Here is a 21,835-nt window from a genome sequence, read left to right on the forward strand (position 1 = left end):
TCTCTTCATGAGTTTACATCCCAGGCATCTGGGCTGCTGATCTGGCCCCTAACAAGCGCAGGGTCTCAGCGAGCTGTCTTTTAAAGCTGATGTTTTCATGGCCAGAGATGAATTACCCTGTCATGAGAATCTATTTATACAGCAGTTAGAGGGTGGGGCTCTGGATGCAGGACAGCGTGATTTCATGGGTTAAGGTCCCCTTGAAGCATCTGTTAAATCTGATTTTGTCAGACACACGTCAGCACCAGGTCCGTTTTTTGGTATGGTAGTTTTTGTGATAGATTTTCTTCATACATTCAGACTTATTGTTTTTTTTATCAAACGTGTCTGCTATCCTCGGTCTCTGACTTACCCTTTCAACATTCCTCACTACACAGACCTAAAAGTAAACTTCTCTTCGATAGTGGCTCCATTAGTGAAATTACATTACGGTGGAGTGTAAAAGCAGAGAGAACAAATGTAAATTCACATGCATCCTCCCAAAGTCAGAGAGAAGATGGAATACAGGGGATGGAGCTGCCCCTGTGGATCATGGAGCCATTATCCAACTCAAACAAATACAGTGGTTGTAAAATCTCTGCGTCCCAGAGGCACAAAATGAGTTCTAACTGACAGACAGGTATATTTTGACAAGGCAGGAGAGCCTTTCATTTACTGGTTACATTCATGGACTCTGTTTTAGGGGACTATTGTAATAATCAAAATAAAAGCATCAGTGCAGGGCAGTACAAGAAAAGAGTGTTGATTTGTACTTTAGTATCCAAATCAACCTTTATTCTCTATCATTGAAAATCTAAAATGTTGCAAACTTTTCAGTCATAGCATTTGCTTTAGCACAAAATACAAAATAGGCACTGCTGTTAAAACAACTAAAGCAACAGAGAAATGTTTTTTTCTTAAATTGCTAATCTTGTCTGTGAATATCACCTATAGAGACACAATTAAATTTTTATTTCAGTAGCACGATTGGCCACTTGGACAATCGACTGAAAAACTTCTTTTCAATAATAATGTTCCCTGTCCATATCCCTTTTAGTGTATCTTAACTTCTTCTCTAATCTGTGACAAGTCACCTGATTCTCTCCAGCAGGTGCTGCTCAGAATGAGGACAGACAGTCTGTTGTGAGGGCCCCACTATTAGAAAGAAAAAAGGTCCTCAGGGAACCAAGCTGCAGGAAACGATAATGCACATTGAGTTCTTAGTGTCAACAAACAACTGTCCAACCACAAGCTGAATGTTTTCTGTTGACATACAACAGCATAGTGCTGTGGGGTATAACCCACATTAATTAAAGCGGAATATCAGTGTGTGTGTGTGTACTCTATCTGAAAGCCTGTGATCATGGAACTAGAGTCACAAAGACATAACTCGTTCCAGAAAGTGCTGATGACGTTCCTGTTTCAGTCTCTCTCTTTCCCCCCGTCTCTCTCTCTCTCTCTCATTCATCTTAAAATGGATTGCTCTGTCACCTGGACTAACACTTTACTGAGAGCAGCCATCAATACTTTTTGTCAAAAACTGCAGGCTGAGCCAGACATGTCATCAATCACCATTTACATAAAACAAAGAGCTTTCTATGACTGCCAGTCGGAGGCAGCACTGCTCTGACTTTAGCGAAGATAAAACGAGCTGTTTCATAGGTCCAAAGAGACACTGCCTGCACTACAGGCCTACATGTGTTGTCAATCACAAACTGATGGCTATTGGTTTGCAAATAGCGAGCAATAAATCAATGAAGCACAGCTATCTGATCTCCTCCATAAGACTGCAGGCAAAAGAACAGCTTGAAACGAACAGACAGCTTAACGTTTAAACAGATGAATATAGTCTGGAAAAGAAAATTATAATTTCATAACAATTAAGACAACGGCTTAAAATGTCCAGCATCTGTGGCGCGTCAATGTCCACCTGTGTTTGGACAAGTTCACAAGTCAAGAGATATGAACGGCATCCTCTCCCCAACCTCCTCTCCATCCCCCATTAGACGAAAATAAGCCAGCTGTGATATGAAACACACGCCGGGGCTGGTTCATACATTCACCGCTTCTGACATCCAAAGGAAAGCAAGATTTCATATCATTTATTTAACGGAAGAAATATGGTAATCGTCCTTATAATTGTTCCTGCTCCAATCCATATTTTCCAGACAAATACAGTAAACAGGCCCAATACTCCGAGATAATCTATTCAGCCGATATATGGTTTGTTATTTTGGAAATAATGTATTGCATAAGCACTAAAAAACTGATTCACTAGGAACTAACAAGATTTCTTCTGTTTTCTCCTCACCTAAGGTTTTACAAAGACACACACAAGTGTGCCACGTGAACGTGCGTGGCTACGTACACACACGCACACATAAAGAATTCAATTTGGAAACCATCATTGGAGCGCAGAGGAGAACTGGAAAGTCATATTGCCATAATGCTCAGATTATCAATCATCCTGACATTTTATTGGCTTTATCACTGTACATACCATTAAAATGATGTCTGGCCCAGATTGTCAGGGGGCAAACATTAAACAGGCCAGGATTAAAATGCAGATCCCAAACACCTTTCCCTCTGCTGCTGAAATTGCACAGGACTGGGAAGCTGACTTTGGATGTGCTGTCAGAGGAGACATCGCATCAACGCAGCGCTGGGCTGACGAGTACATAGATAGTGTCACACTCAGGAAATGCAGAGGCTTCCTTCTATTTATCACACGCTGTAGTCAGTCAATGCACTAAAAGAGTGATAACAAATGAGGGGAAGAAACATCTATTAATCTCCCCTTGCACTCCTAATCAGACATCATTGGCAAACTCCTCTGCACTAGAATGGCATGTAGCTAGCCCACCGCTCATGAAGAAACATATTAATACCAAACACTTGTGCTATTAAAAGTAATTTTGGTGCCTCTGAAGCAGCGAGGGAAGCAAATATCCATATTTCAAAAAGATCCTGACAGTTAAAAGGTTGTTAATGGGCATTTAAATGCTAGTGTGGCTGCCAAGCTGGCAAAGGGAGTCATAAAGTAGAAGAAACGTCTCCTCTCTCTCAAAACCTTTAATCAAAGCCATGTAAAGTAAACACACAACTCCCGTCGTCGGTGTACAAGGAAAATAAAAAAGAACGTTTTTCAAAAATTTCTTCTTTTACTTTCTCTGAACTTTGTGTTTTCATGAAACCTGAATGTTTATACATGTCAAAGGATCTGTGTGACAATTACAAAGTTGGTTGCACCAAAAGTAAAATAAAAAGTTGTTGCTGAGAATCAATTTTGAGAATTTTTTTACATCTGTCACAGTTTAATTTTTTTTTATTTTTGACTGAGGTGCTTGGTGCAGGAACAATCAGTGACACAATCAGTGTGTCTTGTAGGCTTGTACTCTTCAGGTAAATGTGGCATTTTAAGAGATTCATGGCTCACCTCCAAATCTGTCCCAGTTGTCTCCCTTTTGGAGTAGTAAATAAGTCTGACAACTCTGGTAAGAATGAAAAAAAAATTAATAATTGAATGAAAATGAAAGACAGAATATAGAGCGCTGATGTTTGAATTAGTATCTCCACAAGCCTACATAAAATGAGAGAAACAGTGAGTGACAGTCACTGCATTTACATGCACTTAAGCAACTAGTTTACTGTCAGCTCTAACATTTAACTATTTTTTTTATGTAAAAGAAACAAATAGGGTTTCCTTAATCGCAGTAATGGACTGGACAAACACAGGTAGTAGACTTCAGCTGCAAAGTCGTATTTCTTTTTATGTAGACTTTAATTTATAGATTTTATGCAGAATAAAGAAATGTTAGACACCTCAACTTTGATTAAAAATAGGGACTTAAACCATAAAAGAGTTAAATGGAATAATGTGAGGAAGTTACAACGTTTTGTTTTGATTTTGTTTGCTGTTTCCATCATATGATGAGAAATTGGTACAGTTGTTGCATCACAGATATTTTACTGGTATTTAATAGTAATAGGTCATAATTTAGGTCACAGCGGTGTAGTGGTTAGCACTGTCGCCTCACAGCTCGCATGTTCTCCTTGTGTCTGCGTGGGTTCTCTCCGGGTAATCCGGCTTCCTCCCACTATCCAAATACATGCATGTCAGGTTAACTGGTGATTCTGAAAAAACATTCCTTAGGCGTGGATGGTCTTTGTTTCTGTCTGTGTCTATATGTTGGCCTTGTGATAGAGTGGTGACAGCAAAAATTGTATGGTATATTTGCTTCAAATGCCCATCTCAGGTAGTTAATAGACTGCATGGGTAGTAGCAGATAAAAATCAATGACACAACTGTTCAATTATAAGATAAATACCACCTTTTTCCCCAAACACAGCGTCATGGCCCTTATGTTAAACATTATGTGGGATATATGTGTATGAGATGAATTTGACCAATTTGATTTGATGGTACTGTAACGTCTACATGTGCCGATAGTTAAGGCTTCTATACATTGTCAACATATTCAATATCATGAAAAATATCAAAGTGGTAAGCAGTATAGAAATGGGTTGTATGGATTGACAGAACATCAAAGCCTAAGTGATAAATAACAATTATAAAATTGTATCTGCTGAGAATGAATGCTTCACTGTTCTCGAGATAAGAAGGGAATGCAAGCAGCCAAACCCACAGATCTCATGACAAGACACAAGATTTTCTATTTACGTCATTTCCTTGTTAGTAGCACACTCTACCAGAGTCACAGTCGGTCCACAAAGGTTTCACTTCATGGGGTCAAACTCACAACAATTTAGCTCACAACAATTTAGCTCGCTCAGCAATTGTTTTAAGTGTTTCATGAACACTTAAAACAATACAATAACACAATACACAATACAATAACACAATAAAACGAGCAGAACGAGCTCATATTGACACTATCATATCTGATCACCTAATCTGTGTTAAACAAATTTGGCAACAAATGTTGAGATAATTGTAGCATATAGTTTTGATCATGTGCTTGCCTCCCTAATCAGCTGCCACAGAGTAAACGGAAATGAATGCCAGCCTGTGTGAACTCTACAGGCGAACAGACACAAGTCCTCCTGTACAGCTTTGAAGCCTGTCACAAAAAGGCTTGAGACAGCACTGTTCCTCTCATTAATCTCCCAGCAGAAGAAATGAATAGACTGACTGGGCTCGACATTTTTTGTTCTCTCATCTGGCGAAACACAGAAGAGATTGGGATGAAGCTCCTCAAATTATGAAAGCTATTATCTTCAGCTGCCAGTCTCAGCGAGAGAGAGAGAGAAAGCTGGTAAGACTAAACTAATAGACAGAATGAGAGGTGCAAAAAAGTAGGGGACTGGGTCAGATCATCTCTGTCTCTCTTGCCTCCAATTACTGACAGACAGTTGAGAATATGAAATGAGACTGAGGAATGAGAAATATTCATATCTTCTCTGAATGGTATTAAACCCTGACAGAGCAAAAGAAAATGAATGGTGGTTTTCATTTGTACAATGTATCAAATGTGACAAGATATTAAACTGATCTCAAATCACAGACTGTCCGTATCATTGCCAAGACAAAATAGGATGTTCTCATTTTGGGGTCATAAGAAAAGATTTATTACTAAAAAGACACAAATTGACATTTCCAAAATGACTGATCCGATCCCTTCCTTTCATCAAATTATCGGGCAAACAGCATAGTGTGATGTTTACAGTGAGACAGCCACCAAGCCAGTGGGAATAACAAGCATGACATAGCTCAGACTACTTGATCTGCAGTCAGTCATTGCAAACAAAATCCCTTCAAATCCTTGATGACTGCGGGACACTCATCCACCACACATGTCCATCATCACAGAGGTTGCCAGAAGGTCATTGTTACAAACACATAGAGGATCTAGTGGTGCGGTTATGCCCTTAAAAATATTGAATTGGCCTTTATTATTACTTTAATCACAAATAATATGCTTCAATATGAATTCTTTAACAAAAAATATATATATTTGTGAGAGCATGGGTTCTCTCCATGCATCTATCTCAATGTCTTTTTTGAGTTAAAATGATTTACAAAAAACACACACTTGCATCACCAGCACCCCATGAGAAATTTGGTCATTCAAGCCTTCTTTTTTTTTTTTTGCTTCCGGATATTCTTTTCAATTCTGGCTACCTCGAGCCACCTCCACTGGTTCTACCACTTCAAAAACACACCTCATGAAAAAATCAGGAGGCCTGTCTGACATGTGTCCCCGTGCCCTGATGGCATGCCTACACCAAAGACCAGCATTGATTTTCTGTAACGTGGGGTCGGATTAGCCCTCTACAGGGATTAGCTGCCTGTGCAAGGCCTCGGGGTTCGCTATAAAACTAATAATTAATTTAAACAGCCAGGCCCATGGAAGGATATACTCACTACACGTTCCCAGCAGGAGGGGGTGAGTATGAGTGACGGACTGTCTGGCATTCTGTGGAAGGAACAGCTGTGTGTATATATAGGTCTACTGTATGTTCAACTTGGTTGTGATGAGCGCCTTCGTCGTTGCACCCCTGCCTTTCTGTATCCCCAGATGGCCACCACTGCACATTTATAAAGATTTATGCAACACATTTATATGTAGTGTTGATTAGAGGTATTTAACCCTTCAGCTTAGTTTAATGACTAAAACTGTTATATAGCCTCATCAGTAGCCAATTCAAATTGACAGAGAGGCGTTTAGCTGATAAGCTGAAAAGATGCTCCAAAGCTCACATCAATTGGAGATCATGAGAAAAATTCACAAAGATTCTGTTTGTACTCAAGATGTTTGCAAAAACAGCAACCATGGTCAGGCTCTTAAGGATAACAGGATAAACAAATCTGAAATGCAAACAAGGCCAGCATGTCATTTAAAAAAGTCAGATGAGGAGATCTAGGGGATCACCTACTGATAAGGCAGGGTGTCATTAAAAAATATTCAATACCAGTGTAGATACCTTGACTTCAATGCCAGTTCCTAAATTATACTTTTTTCAAAACAATGTTTATATAAAATCCCTTTTAAGAAGAAGAAATTATTCTGCACAATACAGTATAAGTCTTTATTTATCATGCAGTTTAGAGGGGGAGAGTGTAACCCAGGTTATTTTCGGTAATTACAATTAACAGATGTCCGGTGGCCATATTAAAACTGAAAAACTTATTGTGGATGTAGCCCAGTTGTTGAAATTTAATACCAAATGACAAGGCATTTGTTATGCTATTATTGAAGCCATTCAGTTGGTGCTATAAATGTTTCAAAGTTCGGTACAGCCCTACCTACTAATTATAGTAATTACTGTTTTTTTTTTTATCTGATATACTGCCATGAAGTCACATTATGCAGAGAAGAAAAATGCAAGTGGGAGTTATACTGGAACTATGATCTTCTATATAATATACAAAAAGTATTAACAGCATCGATAAGTAGATCACGTGTTTTTTTTCCTGTAGTTTTTGGTTGTGTCTTAACATTCTGGATTGATCTCACTTCATACATTATTATTTACCTTGTAGGAAATATGTTTTAACACATCAGTACAGAAAACTTAAACAACAAAACATACTCAAGATGTATTATTATAGCTGGACTAAAGGTAAAAGTTAAAGAAGTTATAAACAACAACAACAACAACAACTAGTATGCTTCATTGCAGGTATAATGGGTTTACTACCAATCATAATTGGTATGATTAACCATGATGACAAATAACAATACAAATACAAATACAAATACTGTATCTCGAACCAATGATATAAGGTTTCTAGAAATCTAGACCAGCCTTTGAATCACTTGCTTCCATTTGAAGTATCCTGGGTAAAATTGCATGTGTTTCCTTTGACAAAAAAAGGGACGATCAATAATTTCTTGTAACTCGTACTAACAAACTATGAAGCTTATATTTGCACTGAGAAACAGCTTTCTTCTTTTTTTCCTTTGTAAAGCACAAAGTAACAGAGCAGTTTTGTGTGAAATGAAGAGGCCAGAGGTTGCAACCTTGGCAGTTATTAAACTATCAAATGACTTTAAGTGAATATGGTCATAAAATACTGACGATAAAATGCTCCATCTAAACATTAAGTACTATCCAAAATAATGAGCCTTAAACTGATTGAGCTGATTTGTGTTTTACTTCAAGTCAAACCAAAACAATGAAAACCATCACGAGTTAAAGCATTTCACTTCAGCCCTCTGTTATCATCCCCCTCTTTATACATAGCTGCCAATAAGGGTTTCCATAGTCAGGGAAGGTAAAGGGATTTCTCCTACTCTTCCACAGACTTTGATCTGACTGACACACAAACGGCCCTCAGATCACAAGTCTACAGACCCTGTTGGGCCTCTCTGCCTGGTCTGCTTGTACATGTACACTTCGTCCCTGTGAGGATTCCTTACCCTCCTCCCATTTCCCTTCGTCTCTCCTTTATCCCTTCTTCTTCCTCCTCCTCCGCTGCCTCCTCCTTCTCCTCCTCTTCCTCTGTTGTTTGGTGTTTTGAAACATCTGAGTACAGACATGTTCTGAGCTTTGGAGGACCCAAGGGTCCGGGATCCAGACAGAGGCAGAAAATAAAGAAACTCTACAGTGCCCCCAGTACAAAAGCTATCTCACCACCAGCACCACTGGGGATAAACTCTTTAACATCACCAAACGTCTGGACAGACAGAGAAGATCAGAAGACTGTTTGGTCTGTTGTTCACATAATCATGCTGTCAGCTAATAGTGCAGTCAGCAGCTTGCAGTGGAACCGGAATGATGGCAGTCAATGCATTTATCCAAATGGATAAACAGCATTTTAAGAGGGAAAACAGAGAATAGGAACACAGTAATACGCAGCCTGCTGGCCCCAAAAATGGAAGGTTTGTTCCTTGTAGTTTTCCAGCACGGACGTGTCAGCAGCATGGACATGAAACATGCCGTCACTGTTTCTTATCTCAATATGTCCCTGGGTGGAAAAGTGAGGCAACAGCTTACTGATGTCTTGCAGCCTGCCTGACCATTAAAACATATTTCCATGCTGATGGATGTCAGATGTAGCCTCAAAAGAACCATAGCTTGCCCTTGATTTCTGAGCTCATTCCCAACTACAGTTTTCTAAACTTATTCTTCATGCTTTGCAAATGGAACAAGCAAATGTAGACAGTAAACAAGAAGGGGAGAACAAGAGCGCAGCTGGGCCGAGAGCACAGGGGCCGTTATCTCAGACACATCTTCCTCTCTGACCATTATTGAGTTCTTGGGATGGCAGCTTGGAAGGACAGTCAATGTTTTTTATGAGTGAAAGCTGTGAAAGATGTGAGTAAGTTTATCTGAAATGGAAACAGGAAATGAGTTACAGCTGTGCTGAGAATGTGGCACAGCTGTCCAGGGCCAGAGATGGTTTAAGCATTCTGCAGAAAGAAAATTTAAAAAAATAAAAGGACTCGCCCACGAAGGCTGTTAAGGGGCCTGAAATTGCCGAACAAGCAAATAAGATGGCCTGTATGTAGTGTAGTTTATCACATCAGCAGTGGCAAATCATGATTAAACTTGACTGAAATTACAGAGGTTAAGAGCTTATTAAATTAGTCCTCCGTCCTCACCAATACTGTATGTAAGAGCAAATTCTTTGAGTAAAAGTGAGGCCTTCAAGAGCTGCTAATAACGGATTCCAACTGCATTTTATGGTCACAGGATTTATTCATTTACTGACAACATTTATCATGCAGTCCTCTTAAAAAAAAATCAACCCCTGAAATTCAAAACACGGCAGAAACTGCAATCGTCCTCTAAAATCTTGGCATGGATACACGTCTGTATCTGTCTTCACTTTTCACCCTTGGGCCCTCTAGGAAAGACTGTGGGAGATTGAAAGCCATGAAGCGACCAAAACTGCCTCGACCATACCAAAGGAAGCTCCTTTGTTCATCATCCAAAACAGGCTCCAAACTTATTTTTTTTTCCCCTTTTTATCCATCTGGGATTCAGCCAAAGGAAGTAGAAGTATGGCTGCTGCTTTTCATGCTCTGGTCTAATATGTTCCATGCCTTCCAGTTGCTTACATCATCAATCTAGGAGATGGCTAAATGTGATGGGATGAACATAAACAGTATTTGAGTTATAGGCTTAAAGAGACACAGGTTGGGTCTCAAGTCGAGGTTGGTGCCCTTTTTCCCTTATTTCAATGGGAAAACACACATGTAGAGAGCTCCTATTTGTCGGCAGGTATCCTTAATGACTTTGCACGTGTTATGAACTTTATAAAAACCAGTGTCCCAAAATGAAAAGATTTAAGAAAAGAAATCACATTTCCAAAATAAAAATGCACCCACATCATCAACTTCAAGCAGCAAGTTTGTTATTGACAGCCGAGTGTCAGTCCTAATCATCTCCCTTTTAATGTTCGCTTAAAAATGCACACCCTCATGTCAAAACCTGAGTACACATTAACTCTCCCCAAATGGTCTACTTACTAAACATGTCACTAATGAATTATACATCTGACTTTTTCCCTCTCTCATATTTACATGGTGTTTCGGCAGAATTTGTGTAGTAGTTGTAAAGTATTTAATAAGTGTTTAAATATGTAGGAGAGTCAAGATCTTAGCCAGTGCATGCACTGTACCATCGATGTTTACGCAATATCAAAAGACTCTGCTTTGCCCATCAAAATGACGAAGACATATGGATAGTTTGTTTTTCACTTGCCAAAATAGAAAAGGGAGCATGTCCACTTGGGCCCCGTCAGTTCAAATCATAAAGATCCATCACTGGCTTTGCACTCTGCTAAAACGCTAAGGAAACATATTGTAGATTTTAAGACCTTTTTTATTCAGCCAGACTGTGTACTAAAACTAATTGGATTTCTGTCAATGGAAAAAATATATCCCTGGGACAGCTTTGAACTCAATAGCTCTGACTACCCAACTGCGCATGAGGGAGTGGGACCTTGCCACATGCCAAGCACCACGGAGGAAAATTAAATCAGTGGTCAACATAAAATATTAAAATAGCATGGTATCGAATTTTTTTAAAATGATGTCAGGGTGGCTCATTATGGCCAGCAAGGCAGTGAATTAAGCTATATTTAGTGGGTGATAATTGAAATCATAGCTGTAGCCATTACCACTGACAAGTTTCTAAATAATACCCAATAAATCCCCTCTTTTTAGCAAACGTCCTCATGACAGCTGGCAGTGCTGAAAAATATAAAGTAGAGAAACAGAATCTCTTTTCCTTTCTTTCCTCGTTCCCTTCCTCCCCGTCTCCCCCAACCCCGACTCTTCTCTCTCTCTCTTAGAGCCAATAAAATGTCAGCTTTTATTCTCCTCCTCCAAAGTGTTGGCTAGATGTCAGCAGGCCCTTCTAAAGCTCTGCCACTGCGAGCTGAAGGCCTGTAAATCTCTGTGTCAGTGGCACGCCATCCGTCTTGGGATATACAATAAAAAATGTGACGCAGTCATAAAAGGAATGGCATCAGTGCCCAGTATATATAATGTGAACAAAAGGAACATAAAGATGTTCCTTTCCATTCAGAATCCTAAACCACAAGATGGTCTTGGATTGGAGAAGTAAGGAGGATGTGGAGGGCTCTGGATGGCAGCTCCTGATAGTAATGGTCCTTTGGCTCTTTGTTGCGTTTTAACAGTGAGATAAAGATTTATACTATATATGTTATAGTCATGGTAAAGGAACTGTGCAGCTGATAGCTGATAGACTAACTACTCGGTTGTGTTAAACCATGTCCACATGGTGTAGCGTGAGTAGCGCGCCAGCCGAGTAGCTGCAGCAGCTCTCTGTGTGTCAGTATCCACACAGGACGTGTTCAGGTACAGTGTTGAGCTGCAGTTTGAGACCCACGTTTTGAGCACAGTACACAATTACTACTGTACCACTGATAAAACACAGGAATATAGACACACTTTGCGGCGCTTTTAGATGTAGACCTGGATTTATTCAAATATGAGCGTACCTGTTCCGTCAGCTAGCGTGAGACGGATCACCAAAAAAATGCAGCTGATACACTTTTTATAAAGACTAATTTTAAGAAGGTACAGTTAAAACAATGCCAATGACATGACACTACCACAAATTATTGTGTGTGCAGCCAAAGCATCATTTATCTTATTTCTCTGTTCCATAGATCTCCATCGTTGTCCAAAAGCAACTACCAGCACATCAATGAGCCCCATTGTTGTGGTGGGTTCCTTTGTCATGACATGGGTGTAAGTATAATTCATGCATACTCTTCCGCAATGATGTGGGGGAAATCAAGGACTGTTTCACAATGCTACTGAATGATTTGTTGACATGGTAATACTCCAACCTGGTACCACAGCAAAGCATGAAATTACAGTGTCAGTGTCACGACTACAGTAGGCATAAAAAAAAAAAAACATGTGCTTTACGACAACAAAAATGCATGGAAAACCATGTGGTTAGGCTTAAGGTAACAACACACCAAACAAAATACACATCCGCATTGTCTTCTCCCAGAGTCAAACCCTGGCCTGCTGCATGACGGCCGTGAACCCATCAAGGACTTCACAACCGTTGTACTTTGAGTACTTTGTACACATCAAGAGATGTTCTTCACATGATCCCCATAATGTGACCTATGTTGATGTGCATCTTCCTCTCATACCAAGGTGACGCCAGGCGTCACAAAGACCGCTCAGGAACTGGGGCATGTACACTCTTTGTCGTGATATTGAGCTGAATTCTCACAACTTCCAAAGTTCAAAATTTAAATCTCCTCAATGTTTCATGGGGCTTGCAATTTTACATAAATTTCTTGCCATTAAAAATACTCAATAGAAGCTCTACTGAAGGCGTTACAACACGAAGTAGCCCTTTTCAAACAAAACGCCTCATTTACAGTTAGCAAGGCTCTTCAGCCTCTCCCCTCATCAAAACACATCAGTTGGCTGGGGGGAAAAAAATGGCAAAACTGGAAATGACAGGGTTTATGGGAAATGTGAACTTATCATAAAAGTTTGGCAATACTAGCATGATGGAGAGGAGATGGATTATGACAGTGGATCCTGAGTTATAGTTTTATACATCCTCAGTTTTAAGAGCTTGCGCATAGTTTTTGTGCATACAGTATGTGGTGAATTAATTTACAGATGTCGCCTTAAAGGCCTTGCATGCAAGCTATGGCTAGATGCTACAATTTACCAATGTTCCCTTTGTGTGCTTCACATGTGGCCTTTGTACCTACACTGGTAGACACAAGCTAAACCAGGTAGTGCCTATGGTAAGAAGTTGTATTGGTTCACTGTTGGTGACGAGATGTAGACGCAACACAAATTATACATTTTAAAAACATGTTAGTGTTTCGAAGACTCATTTTAAGAAGATACAGTTAAAAAAAAAAGCCTAGGCATGGAAATTTGGTAAAGAATTACAAAGACTTTTTTGATACGAGAGTATTTGAGCAATTCGGCCGCCGCCATAAAAGTATCCAAGTTCAGTACCGAGCCTGATTGATGAAATGGAAAGTTAGAGGCTTTCTCTTCTCTGCCAGTGATGAATCCAACTGTATTTTTTATTCATGGTCCAAAAACAGGTCGTATTTAACGCAAGGCTAGATGGATAAAAAATAAATCAAATAGTAGATGTTAAAAAGTGCTTGGCCTTAAATGACAAGTTCCACATTTAATGAAGCTCCATTGGTGATGATGTGGATAAAATATGCAGGTCATCTGCAAACACCATCTGCTAGGCCAGGTAAATGTATTTCTTAAGTGAAGATACACTGATGGACACAGTGAACCATCTACAGCGGGAAGACGTAATGGAGGATACATAATTGGTTGCTCAAGTTAGTCGTCTTTCCAAATTTAAAACGGAGAGAATTAAGCTTGTGGTTGTTACACCAGAGGATGGTTGTCTTATTTGACTTCATGCACCAGGGGTTATTTATGTCAGATGCCTGTCATTTAACCCTTTAAAGATCTACCCAAAGACATTTCAGTTAAGACTGTCCAAAAGATAACCTTATTTAGACGACTTGAGCCGTCTTGTAACACATGATTTTGATGAAACAAACGACTCATTACTTCTCCGTCCGCTCAGGCTCTCTGGTGGCGTTGTCTTAACAGTCAACAACAGTGAGGACAAGTGTTTGCAACGATCACATAGAAGAAACTTCTGGTATAACCTCAAAATGAAGAGCTGGAGGAACAAGACAAGCCATCCATTAATTGTAACATCCTTGGCTCCATGTCATCCCACCACTTCCCCAGGAGTAGTACATCATTTAAAAAAGCATTCCAGTGAAAATTAAAAAGGTTATTTCTTTTCCAGTACCGTAGAATGATACAAAATATCAATGTCCTTCATATGAATAAGTTATTTCCTGCCGAGACCGTGTCCCTTTCATCTATCTGGTTTAAATCTCTTAGGGCTGGGAGAGCTCTGCATACTCCTTAATTTATGAGACGCAGATCAGGTTATCCTAGTATATCGGCCTAAACAGGCTTGATAGATCGGATATGGAATATATTTCCTCAGCAGAACAGAGTACGCCACCACTATTACCCAACACACACACACCCCACGCTCCGAGTTAAGCGATTTGAGGACTTCATACTGCCAATGTTTCATATCCTCCCCTCCTAACTGACACTTTATCTGCATACCAGCATCGCTGCAGATTGAACACTTAGGCAAGACAATGACAGGCTCTCTTCCTGTTGTCACTTCTCATTCTAGGGCCGGTCTAATGCCTCTTACTGGGCTTCTGCCAATAACAGCACCCCCCTCCTCCCCCCCTCTCCTCCCTTCACCATCAAACAACCATTCTACCTAGCTTGGATAGAAAAGGAACACTTGATGTCTGTGACACTCATTTGTCAATTAACAGGCCCCTTCCAGTGTTGACATACAGCGACTTGAAAGACAGAGCGGTGCCTGTGACGAATTAGAGGAGACAGATGAGTGAGGCTTGAGCGCCAGAGTAATACTATAATGTTCCTTAGATATGAATATAAAACGACACAGTTGACAGGCCATACAAGGTTTTATTTCATTTCTCAGTGTACCAGGCCTCCCTACTTTGTCTTCTTTGTTCTCTTTTCATCAGACTACTTACATCTCATTTTGACAGCCGGGCGACATTCTCGTTTTAAAATGCGAGTTAGCATACTTGATTTGTCATTAAAATGCAAAACGCCTGCCATCACCAACATGGCCTGGGTGAGCACATACCCCCTCAGACACACACAGACAAAGGCACACACATATTGTACATACACCAACATACAGTGGAGCTCTACATGTGTGATAAAGTCCAACATGGACCCATCTTTCTTAATGCGAGGCTGAATTTCCACTTGAAAGTCTAATGTCAGAAGTTCATCTGCTGCATCAAATTCTGTTTGGTATACCAGTGAGTTAATTCAGTGTTTCAGATCATATAGTGAGCAATATTGGATATGAGCCCAGTTAGATTAACAACTGAGTTAAAGATCTACGCTGTTAGAGATTTAATGGCTCTCATTTTTGTTTTGTTTTTACCAGAACCTGCTCATGTGTGCAGTAATAAAAAGTATTTTTGGTCAGTTTGGCACATGGTGAAAAGACAACATAACAGGATAATATACAAAAAAAGTCCATGGATGTAACTTCTGCCTTCATTCAGAGCAAACAGCTCGGTGACATGGAAAGCCCCCCCTCCCCCCCCGGTTGATGTGATTGGTTCCATTGGTATGTGAAACCTGGCTGCCTAAATCTGTGTTTTTGAGGGTGTCAGACTGTCACTTCTTGTGATGACATTAGTTTTGGTCTTTACCATCTTGACAGCACTGGCTGCAAAAGGCTACTGCATGTGCGCTGCATCATGGGAAACATACGTCCAACACAAACTACACGACAATGAAAACAGAGTTGAGCATATCTGAGACAGATAACAAAAAATGAATATGCTGAACTTGTGAATTATTGCAAAGTTGTTATTTTGGTGTGTACTGTAAGTAATTAAAAAAATTTTTTAAACAAATTAGTTAGTAAAACAGTACAGGTTTAAGGTTACACAAATGCTGTTGATTCACAAATATGATTTGTTTATCAAGATGCTGTGTCAGATTACTATGCTAACACTATTAGCATTCTTCCTGTGACTCATAGAAATGTGTCGTCCTCAATCCTCATGTGTCCCGGCTGGTAACACTGCATGTAACAGATGCGGGCACCAAAAGTGCACCCCAGTCACAGAGGGAAATCATGTCACCATATCACATGCCCCCTCACTGCCTTGTGTACATACCTGACCTGGAACAAAGTGGACCACACAATACAAACCAACCGCGTCCTGAGACAGAAATGTCACTGTGAGCCACACTTCTCAACACATTGATGAGACAAGCTGACACTGTGGCACACACAGGGAGAGGTGTGGGTGTGACAGCCCACTACTATAATTTCCTCCTGCCATTACCTGCCCAGCCACTCACAGTTATGCTCACGGAGACAGATGCACAAACACTGCACGCAAGCAAACATGCACAAGCGTACACAAAACACAAACATATGTGTGGCGCACACAAAAGCGCACAGGACTCAGTTGAAGCCAGCACCTTGCTTCTCGTTGTGACTCATTGTCAGGTTGCTGGATGAGTGTTGTCAATTGAGCCGACAGAAATAAGCATATTAGCTCCAACAGACACTGGCAACGTCTCCCTCTCGATTTGAGTGAAGCAGCATGAAGAGGTGCATTATGCTGATGGCAGTCCGCGAGGCTTCACTAACGCGTGCATGTGTTTACACCTGGTTTATTTGACTTGACACTGAAACGGGGTCATGATGTCAATACACAAATGTCTCTACTATTTGACAAGTAACGTCAGCAGGATTCTGAATGTTGACACTATGAGATAAATAATTATACAAAGCTATCACACTTACTTGATGTGTGGATGATTATTTCCTTCATTACATACGTCCTTGGGCATTTCCAACTACAGCTGTTCACACCTGGCATTATCATGTGCCTCCACGCGTACCAAGTGACCACTTGTGATCAGAATTCACTTCCCAGTTCTATATGCAAATTAAGACATACATCACATACTATACAAATAAATCAGACTCGACCTAATCCCATCAGTTCAGGCTCAGGTGATTTAACTATTCCAGCGGGTTTGAGAGGGTCGGGCTCTGCTCTTCTGCACAGGTCAGCTGCACACGAATCACACACAACACTTTTTCTAGTGACGAAAAAAAAATGCAGGCAAGACCTTCAGGTGTAATAATTGTCTGAGTGGGGTGAAAAAAACAAACACCCAAATCGAACAAACCTGCTGTAACGTGACTGTAACACGTGGAAGCACCAGGTCAGATACATACAAAGAAACATGGCACTGAGAGCTGCATTCATTCTGCTGTTTATTCAGAGGAAGTCAGTTCAGTCAGTTTTCCTTCAATGAGGCCCAAGATGAATGTGCATTCACGTTGCTTAAAGAATGTGGCCATATTCATCTCAGACCACCTCTCAACGTCCACACCTGTCTTTGGAGCTGACCATTTGTGATCGAGATGCACCATAATGCCAGGTGTGAACAACCTATCTTATTAGACAATTCTGAATAGAAAGTAGAATAAAGTGTGTATGACACCTACTTTATAATCAAATCAAAACTACTAATTATATTTGATCAAACTAGATCATATTTTTCAACATTAAACATACACATACCAGATTTTTAAGGTAAATATTGGGAATTTTTTTAAATATTGACATATTGTCCAAATTATAGTCATATGTGGTGTTTGATTATGTTCTTATTCTACTCTATTCAATGAGCTATACACAAATACAGCAACACAAGGAGTAGGTAAGCTGTGTCAGGGGTCTATTAGTTGCATTCTTGTGGGTATCAAAACTACTGTGCGCGCTGCTTTGCCTTAGTTAGCATATAATATTATCACGTGTTGAGCGGCTTATTGAATTTCACATCTCCATCCACCCATGACCGCCCGATGTTGTCATGTGAGCGCCTACAGACACAAAGTATGTTTATAGTGGAAAGGTTTACATAATCAGCAAGTAGCAAGTCAGTAATGTATCCTTTTAGCTATATTGGTAAAGATACAATGTTCAAACAGCTGACATTGGGAGTTAATACTGTGTAGTGTTTCAGCTTCAACAAACTTTACAAATGCTTGTAAAAGTATCTTCACAACATAAAAAAGGGTGAAAATCAGAGGGTAATTTATTTAAAAAAAAAAAAACTAACTCTCAGACTCTTAGACATGTTTTATTAGCTCATGATACAAAATTTCAATGTGAACAATTTTAAGATAAAGTCTACAGAAGAAAAGGGTGAACCACTGTGTACAATATCACTTCTCCCACTTGCAAACCGTCAATCAATAGTCCACTGATATGAGCCCCAAATGATTCGACTACTACTTCTTTACTTCTGCACCACTTCTCTGCCCACACCACCCTTTGAAGTTCAGTAATGAGATCTGACATCTGAGATTAGCTGAACTGAAAACTAATAATAAATTAGTAATATCTGAGTCATAAATATTTGATTCCAAACATCAAGTCCGTAATGTGACACGTTCAAGGGCAAGAAACATAATGCCAGGCTTGATATTCCAGAAACCAACACGCATAAGGGTTGTTTCAGTCAGATTTCACAACACTCTCTGAGACATTACAAGCTTTCCCTTCCTCTGAGGTAACACTAAGATATTTAGTGTCCAAAGGAGTAATCTGTGCGAAGCACGTTGTAGTAACAATATAAACAAAGTTAATATACAGGGGAAAAAAGAACAACTGAAACACCTGCTCAGTTTTTGTTCATTGTATTGTATCTTACAATTAAGACCTCACATATTTAATTAATTAATCAAAAACAAACCAGTTATTGCAAGTAAACAATGACACTTGCTCACTGCTAGCTTTTTGAAAAGATCCTGGCGGTCCACTTTGGACATGTTAGTCGCATTTACGGCTGATTACAATTTAAATAAAATCACAATATGATGTTCTTGAAAAGTTGAAAAGAGAATACGTTTGTTTTTTCCAACTGCTCAATTTCAAGTGATACATTCTGTAAATTTACAAAAATGTGTGACAAGTGGAGGGCAGCGTAAGTTGACATTTTACTTAATGTCTTCATTGTACCTTGTGAATTAGGTACCAGTGTTAGTCACAGCATCAAAACAAATGTTACGCTGTGACAGAACATTAACATTAACAAAGACAGGCTTTAGATGAGTCAAATTTGACCAAATTATCTAAACATTAGTATTAAAAAAAATAGAAAATTATTATTGTAAAATGTTATTGCAACAGCTCTTCTTACTTGTTCAGCTTGCTTGCTACCATATACGCCTACATATACCGTTTGTTTTAACTTTATATTCAGTTTCAGTTGACCACAGTCAATCTGAATAAACGCTCATTGCACTTTACAATGACACTTAAACGATACCTTACGTAAAGGTGAGCCCCGTACTGGCAAAGCTGTGCACACACGTGAAAACAGTAAACATTAGGTCAGTAGGTCAGAGGTTCACAGTGAATTCATGTTTAATTTAGATACACGTATTCACAGTGTTGCTCACAGTCACTTCAACAGTGTGCTCACTCAAAATGTCCCTAACAGATTATTTCTTAGCTCATCTGAACACTGCATTTTTGCACTATGACACAATGTGAAACAGTTTAATTGAAAACTCCAGATCTCCTGCACAGACAGTTGCCTCAAGACAACAATTCTGAACAAAAAGCTGCCTTTACTGAGATGGCTTCATGGGCTGACAGTCATGAAAAGAGTTCAGACACAAAAGCACCTTATAACCATCGTCTCTTTTCTTTTACTTGCCAGATCAACTAAACTAGTGCTGCTGTTGAAATAGCAGCCCCCTCTGAAGCAGCAGCCACAAGGTGCTCCTTCATGTCCTGACAGAGGAATCTTTTCTTCCATTTGCCCCTGAATTAGCATGTCACATTTATCGATCACGCCTTTTATCCTGCCCCAGCATGGCACCGGGCCAGCTCCAACATTCATTCAGCTCTTTGATGTCCTGATGACACACTGACCACCTGTGGGCCACGGGCACACTTTCAATTGCACCTGATGTAAAGGCGCCTGTCTCGCAGTAACAGACAGAAGCAGACAGACGGCGTATGCAGGTGATTGCATGTTTGTAGTCTGTGCATTGTGTGCTTTGGTTGTCTTCTTACCCGAGTTGATTGAAACTCAGATCCAGCCTCTTTGCAAAATGGCCATATGTGACTCCGAGGAAGCCTGGGATGTCCTTACAGTCATGTCCAATGTACCCTATCTGAAAAACGTTAAAAAAAAAAAAAAATTTAAAAACATAACAGATGAGAAAAGATATAATATCATGTTTGACGTGAGAGCAGAACATTGTCAATGTTTCAGGATACCACACAAAAGTGAGTTTTTAATAAGATTGGATTGATGTAAACAGCCACATAGTTGGGACAGAGACAGGCTGTTTCACCGCAAATAAAGTCAGGTGAATACCGCACATTTCTATTAATACTGCAACGAAATAATCATTTCACTGTGTGCTTTGCAGTTATACTTATACGTACCAAGTGACCAACCGTTTCAACATACTACCCTGCACTATGTACACGTTGTGACAGGATAAATGCTGCAACTTCCAGGCTTAATTTACCCCTGGGAAGTTGTAGGAGGAACTGAGAGAGAGCTACTGTGTGTCACATGACACCGGTGTTGTCGAAGAAACAAAACCTTCAGAAATGTAGCGCTGTACTTTCTTCAACAAGTCACTGATAAAGAGGTATACCACTTAACCATGCAGGTGACAAAGTCCGACAGAGACCAAAACAAACTTACCTGAGTCCCATTCAAAGCGACCGGCGATTCGATGTCTGCCATAACTTCAGTCCTGAGGGTGACAGCCCAGTGTTTCTTTGAAATCAACTATCTGAGATGGTCTGCGAAGTCGTACTCCCGTTAAGAAAGACGCCGTTTTCGACATGAAATGTAGATGTTGTTGTTGTTGTTTTTTTTGCGGATGTAGCCCTGCTACTTTGGGAGATCTACTGCCGCTTTCCAACTGACTTTACAGTTTCCGCGTGCCGTTTCAATCAGCTGACCTGCTGTTGTGCGGAAACACGCTTCCACTGTTACCCGAGGGCTGCTGTCTCCTGATGACAGCGTTAGAGTCCCCGTGCGTGTATGAGAACATGCTGTCTGTCATCAGACTAGAATTGAATTAAAACACATTAACGTTGTAAAAGTGCAAATTCATTCGTTCCAAGAGGCTCAGTCAGCACCTGCACACGAATAACATGCTCTGAGTTTATAAATCTAGGGGCACTGGTCATACAATACAGAAGTCGTAATAATCATAGTCCCAATAAATCGAATACTGTCCCATTTGATCTATATTAGCTTTAGGTGCTGCCTTAGCCGAGTTAACCACTAGAGGAGTTTTTAAGGGCTGCACTTTATTGGGGGTTTACCTGAAATAGGCTACTTGCCAAACTTGTCTTCATTTTGGAAGTAATTTCTCATGGGGAAAAACCCAGAAATATTTTCTAGAAACTTACAAAAAAAAGCAAGATTCCCCTTTGTATGGCTTGTCCAAGTAACTGCTACAACTAAAATTGACAGCATCTTCATACCTTTATGCTAAAAGCTATGACACATTGGGTTTAGCGCTGATCCTTATGTCCGTAAAACAAATTATGATCAAAGGGTCACACACTCTAAGGAAGTAGCCTGCTGCAGTTAAGAACATTTTAGAGGTACTTTGTAGGATAATTAGATGAGTATTTCCATTTAATGTTACTTTATAGTAGCCTGGTGCTCGCCAGTCCAAATTTACTGTGTGAATATGGGACTGACCACCCTCCACAGAGAATCCT

General features: G+C 40.0%; 1 protein-coding gene across 1 annotated transcript in view; it reads right to left on the reverse strand.

The window, feature by feature from the left end:
• lrmda (leucine rich melanocyte differentiation associated) overlaps positions 1–20,996 on the reverse strand; it is a 206,689-nt gene extending 185,693 nt beyond the window's left edge. The window contains exons 1-2 of the mRNA XM_069692786.1: positions 20,799–20,996; positions 20,153–20,253 (exon numbers count right to left, since the gene is read on the reverse strand). Of these exons, the coding sequence (XP_069548887.1) occupies positions 20,153–20,253; positions 20,799–20,840 (143 nt within the window). The 5' untranslated portion in view covers positions 20,841–20,996. The remainder of the gene's footprint in view (positions 1–20,152; positions 20,254–20,798) is intronic.
• Between the last annotated feature and the right edge of the window lie 839 nt (positions 20,997–21,835).

The sequence above is a fragment of the Brachyistius frenatus genome, unplaced genomic scaffold (genome assembly GCF_029030835.1).
Source record: "Brachyistius frenatus isolate BFR_SWC_R1_liver_20210118 unplaced genomic scaffold, ASM2903083v1 Contig_13, whole genome shotgun sequence".
Taxonomy (NCBI): domain Eukaryota; kingdom Metazoa; phylum Chordata; class Actinopteri; family Embiotocidae; genus Brachyistius; species Brachyistius frenatus.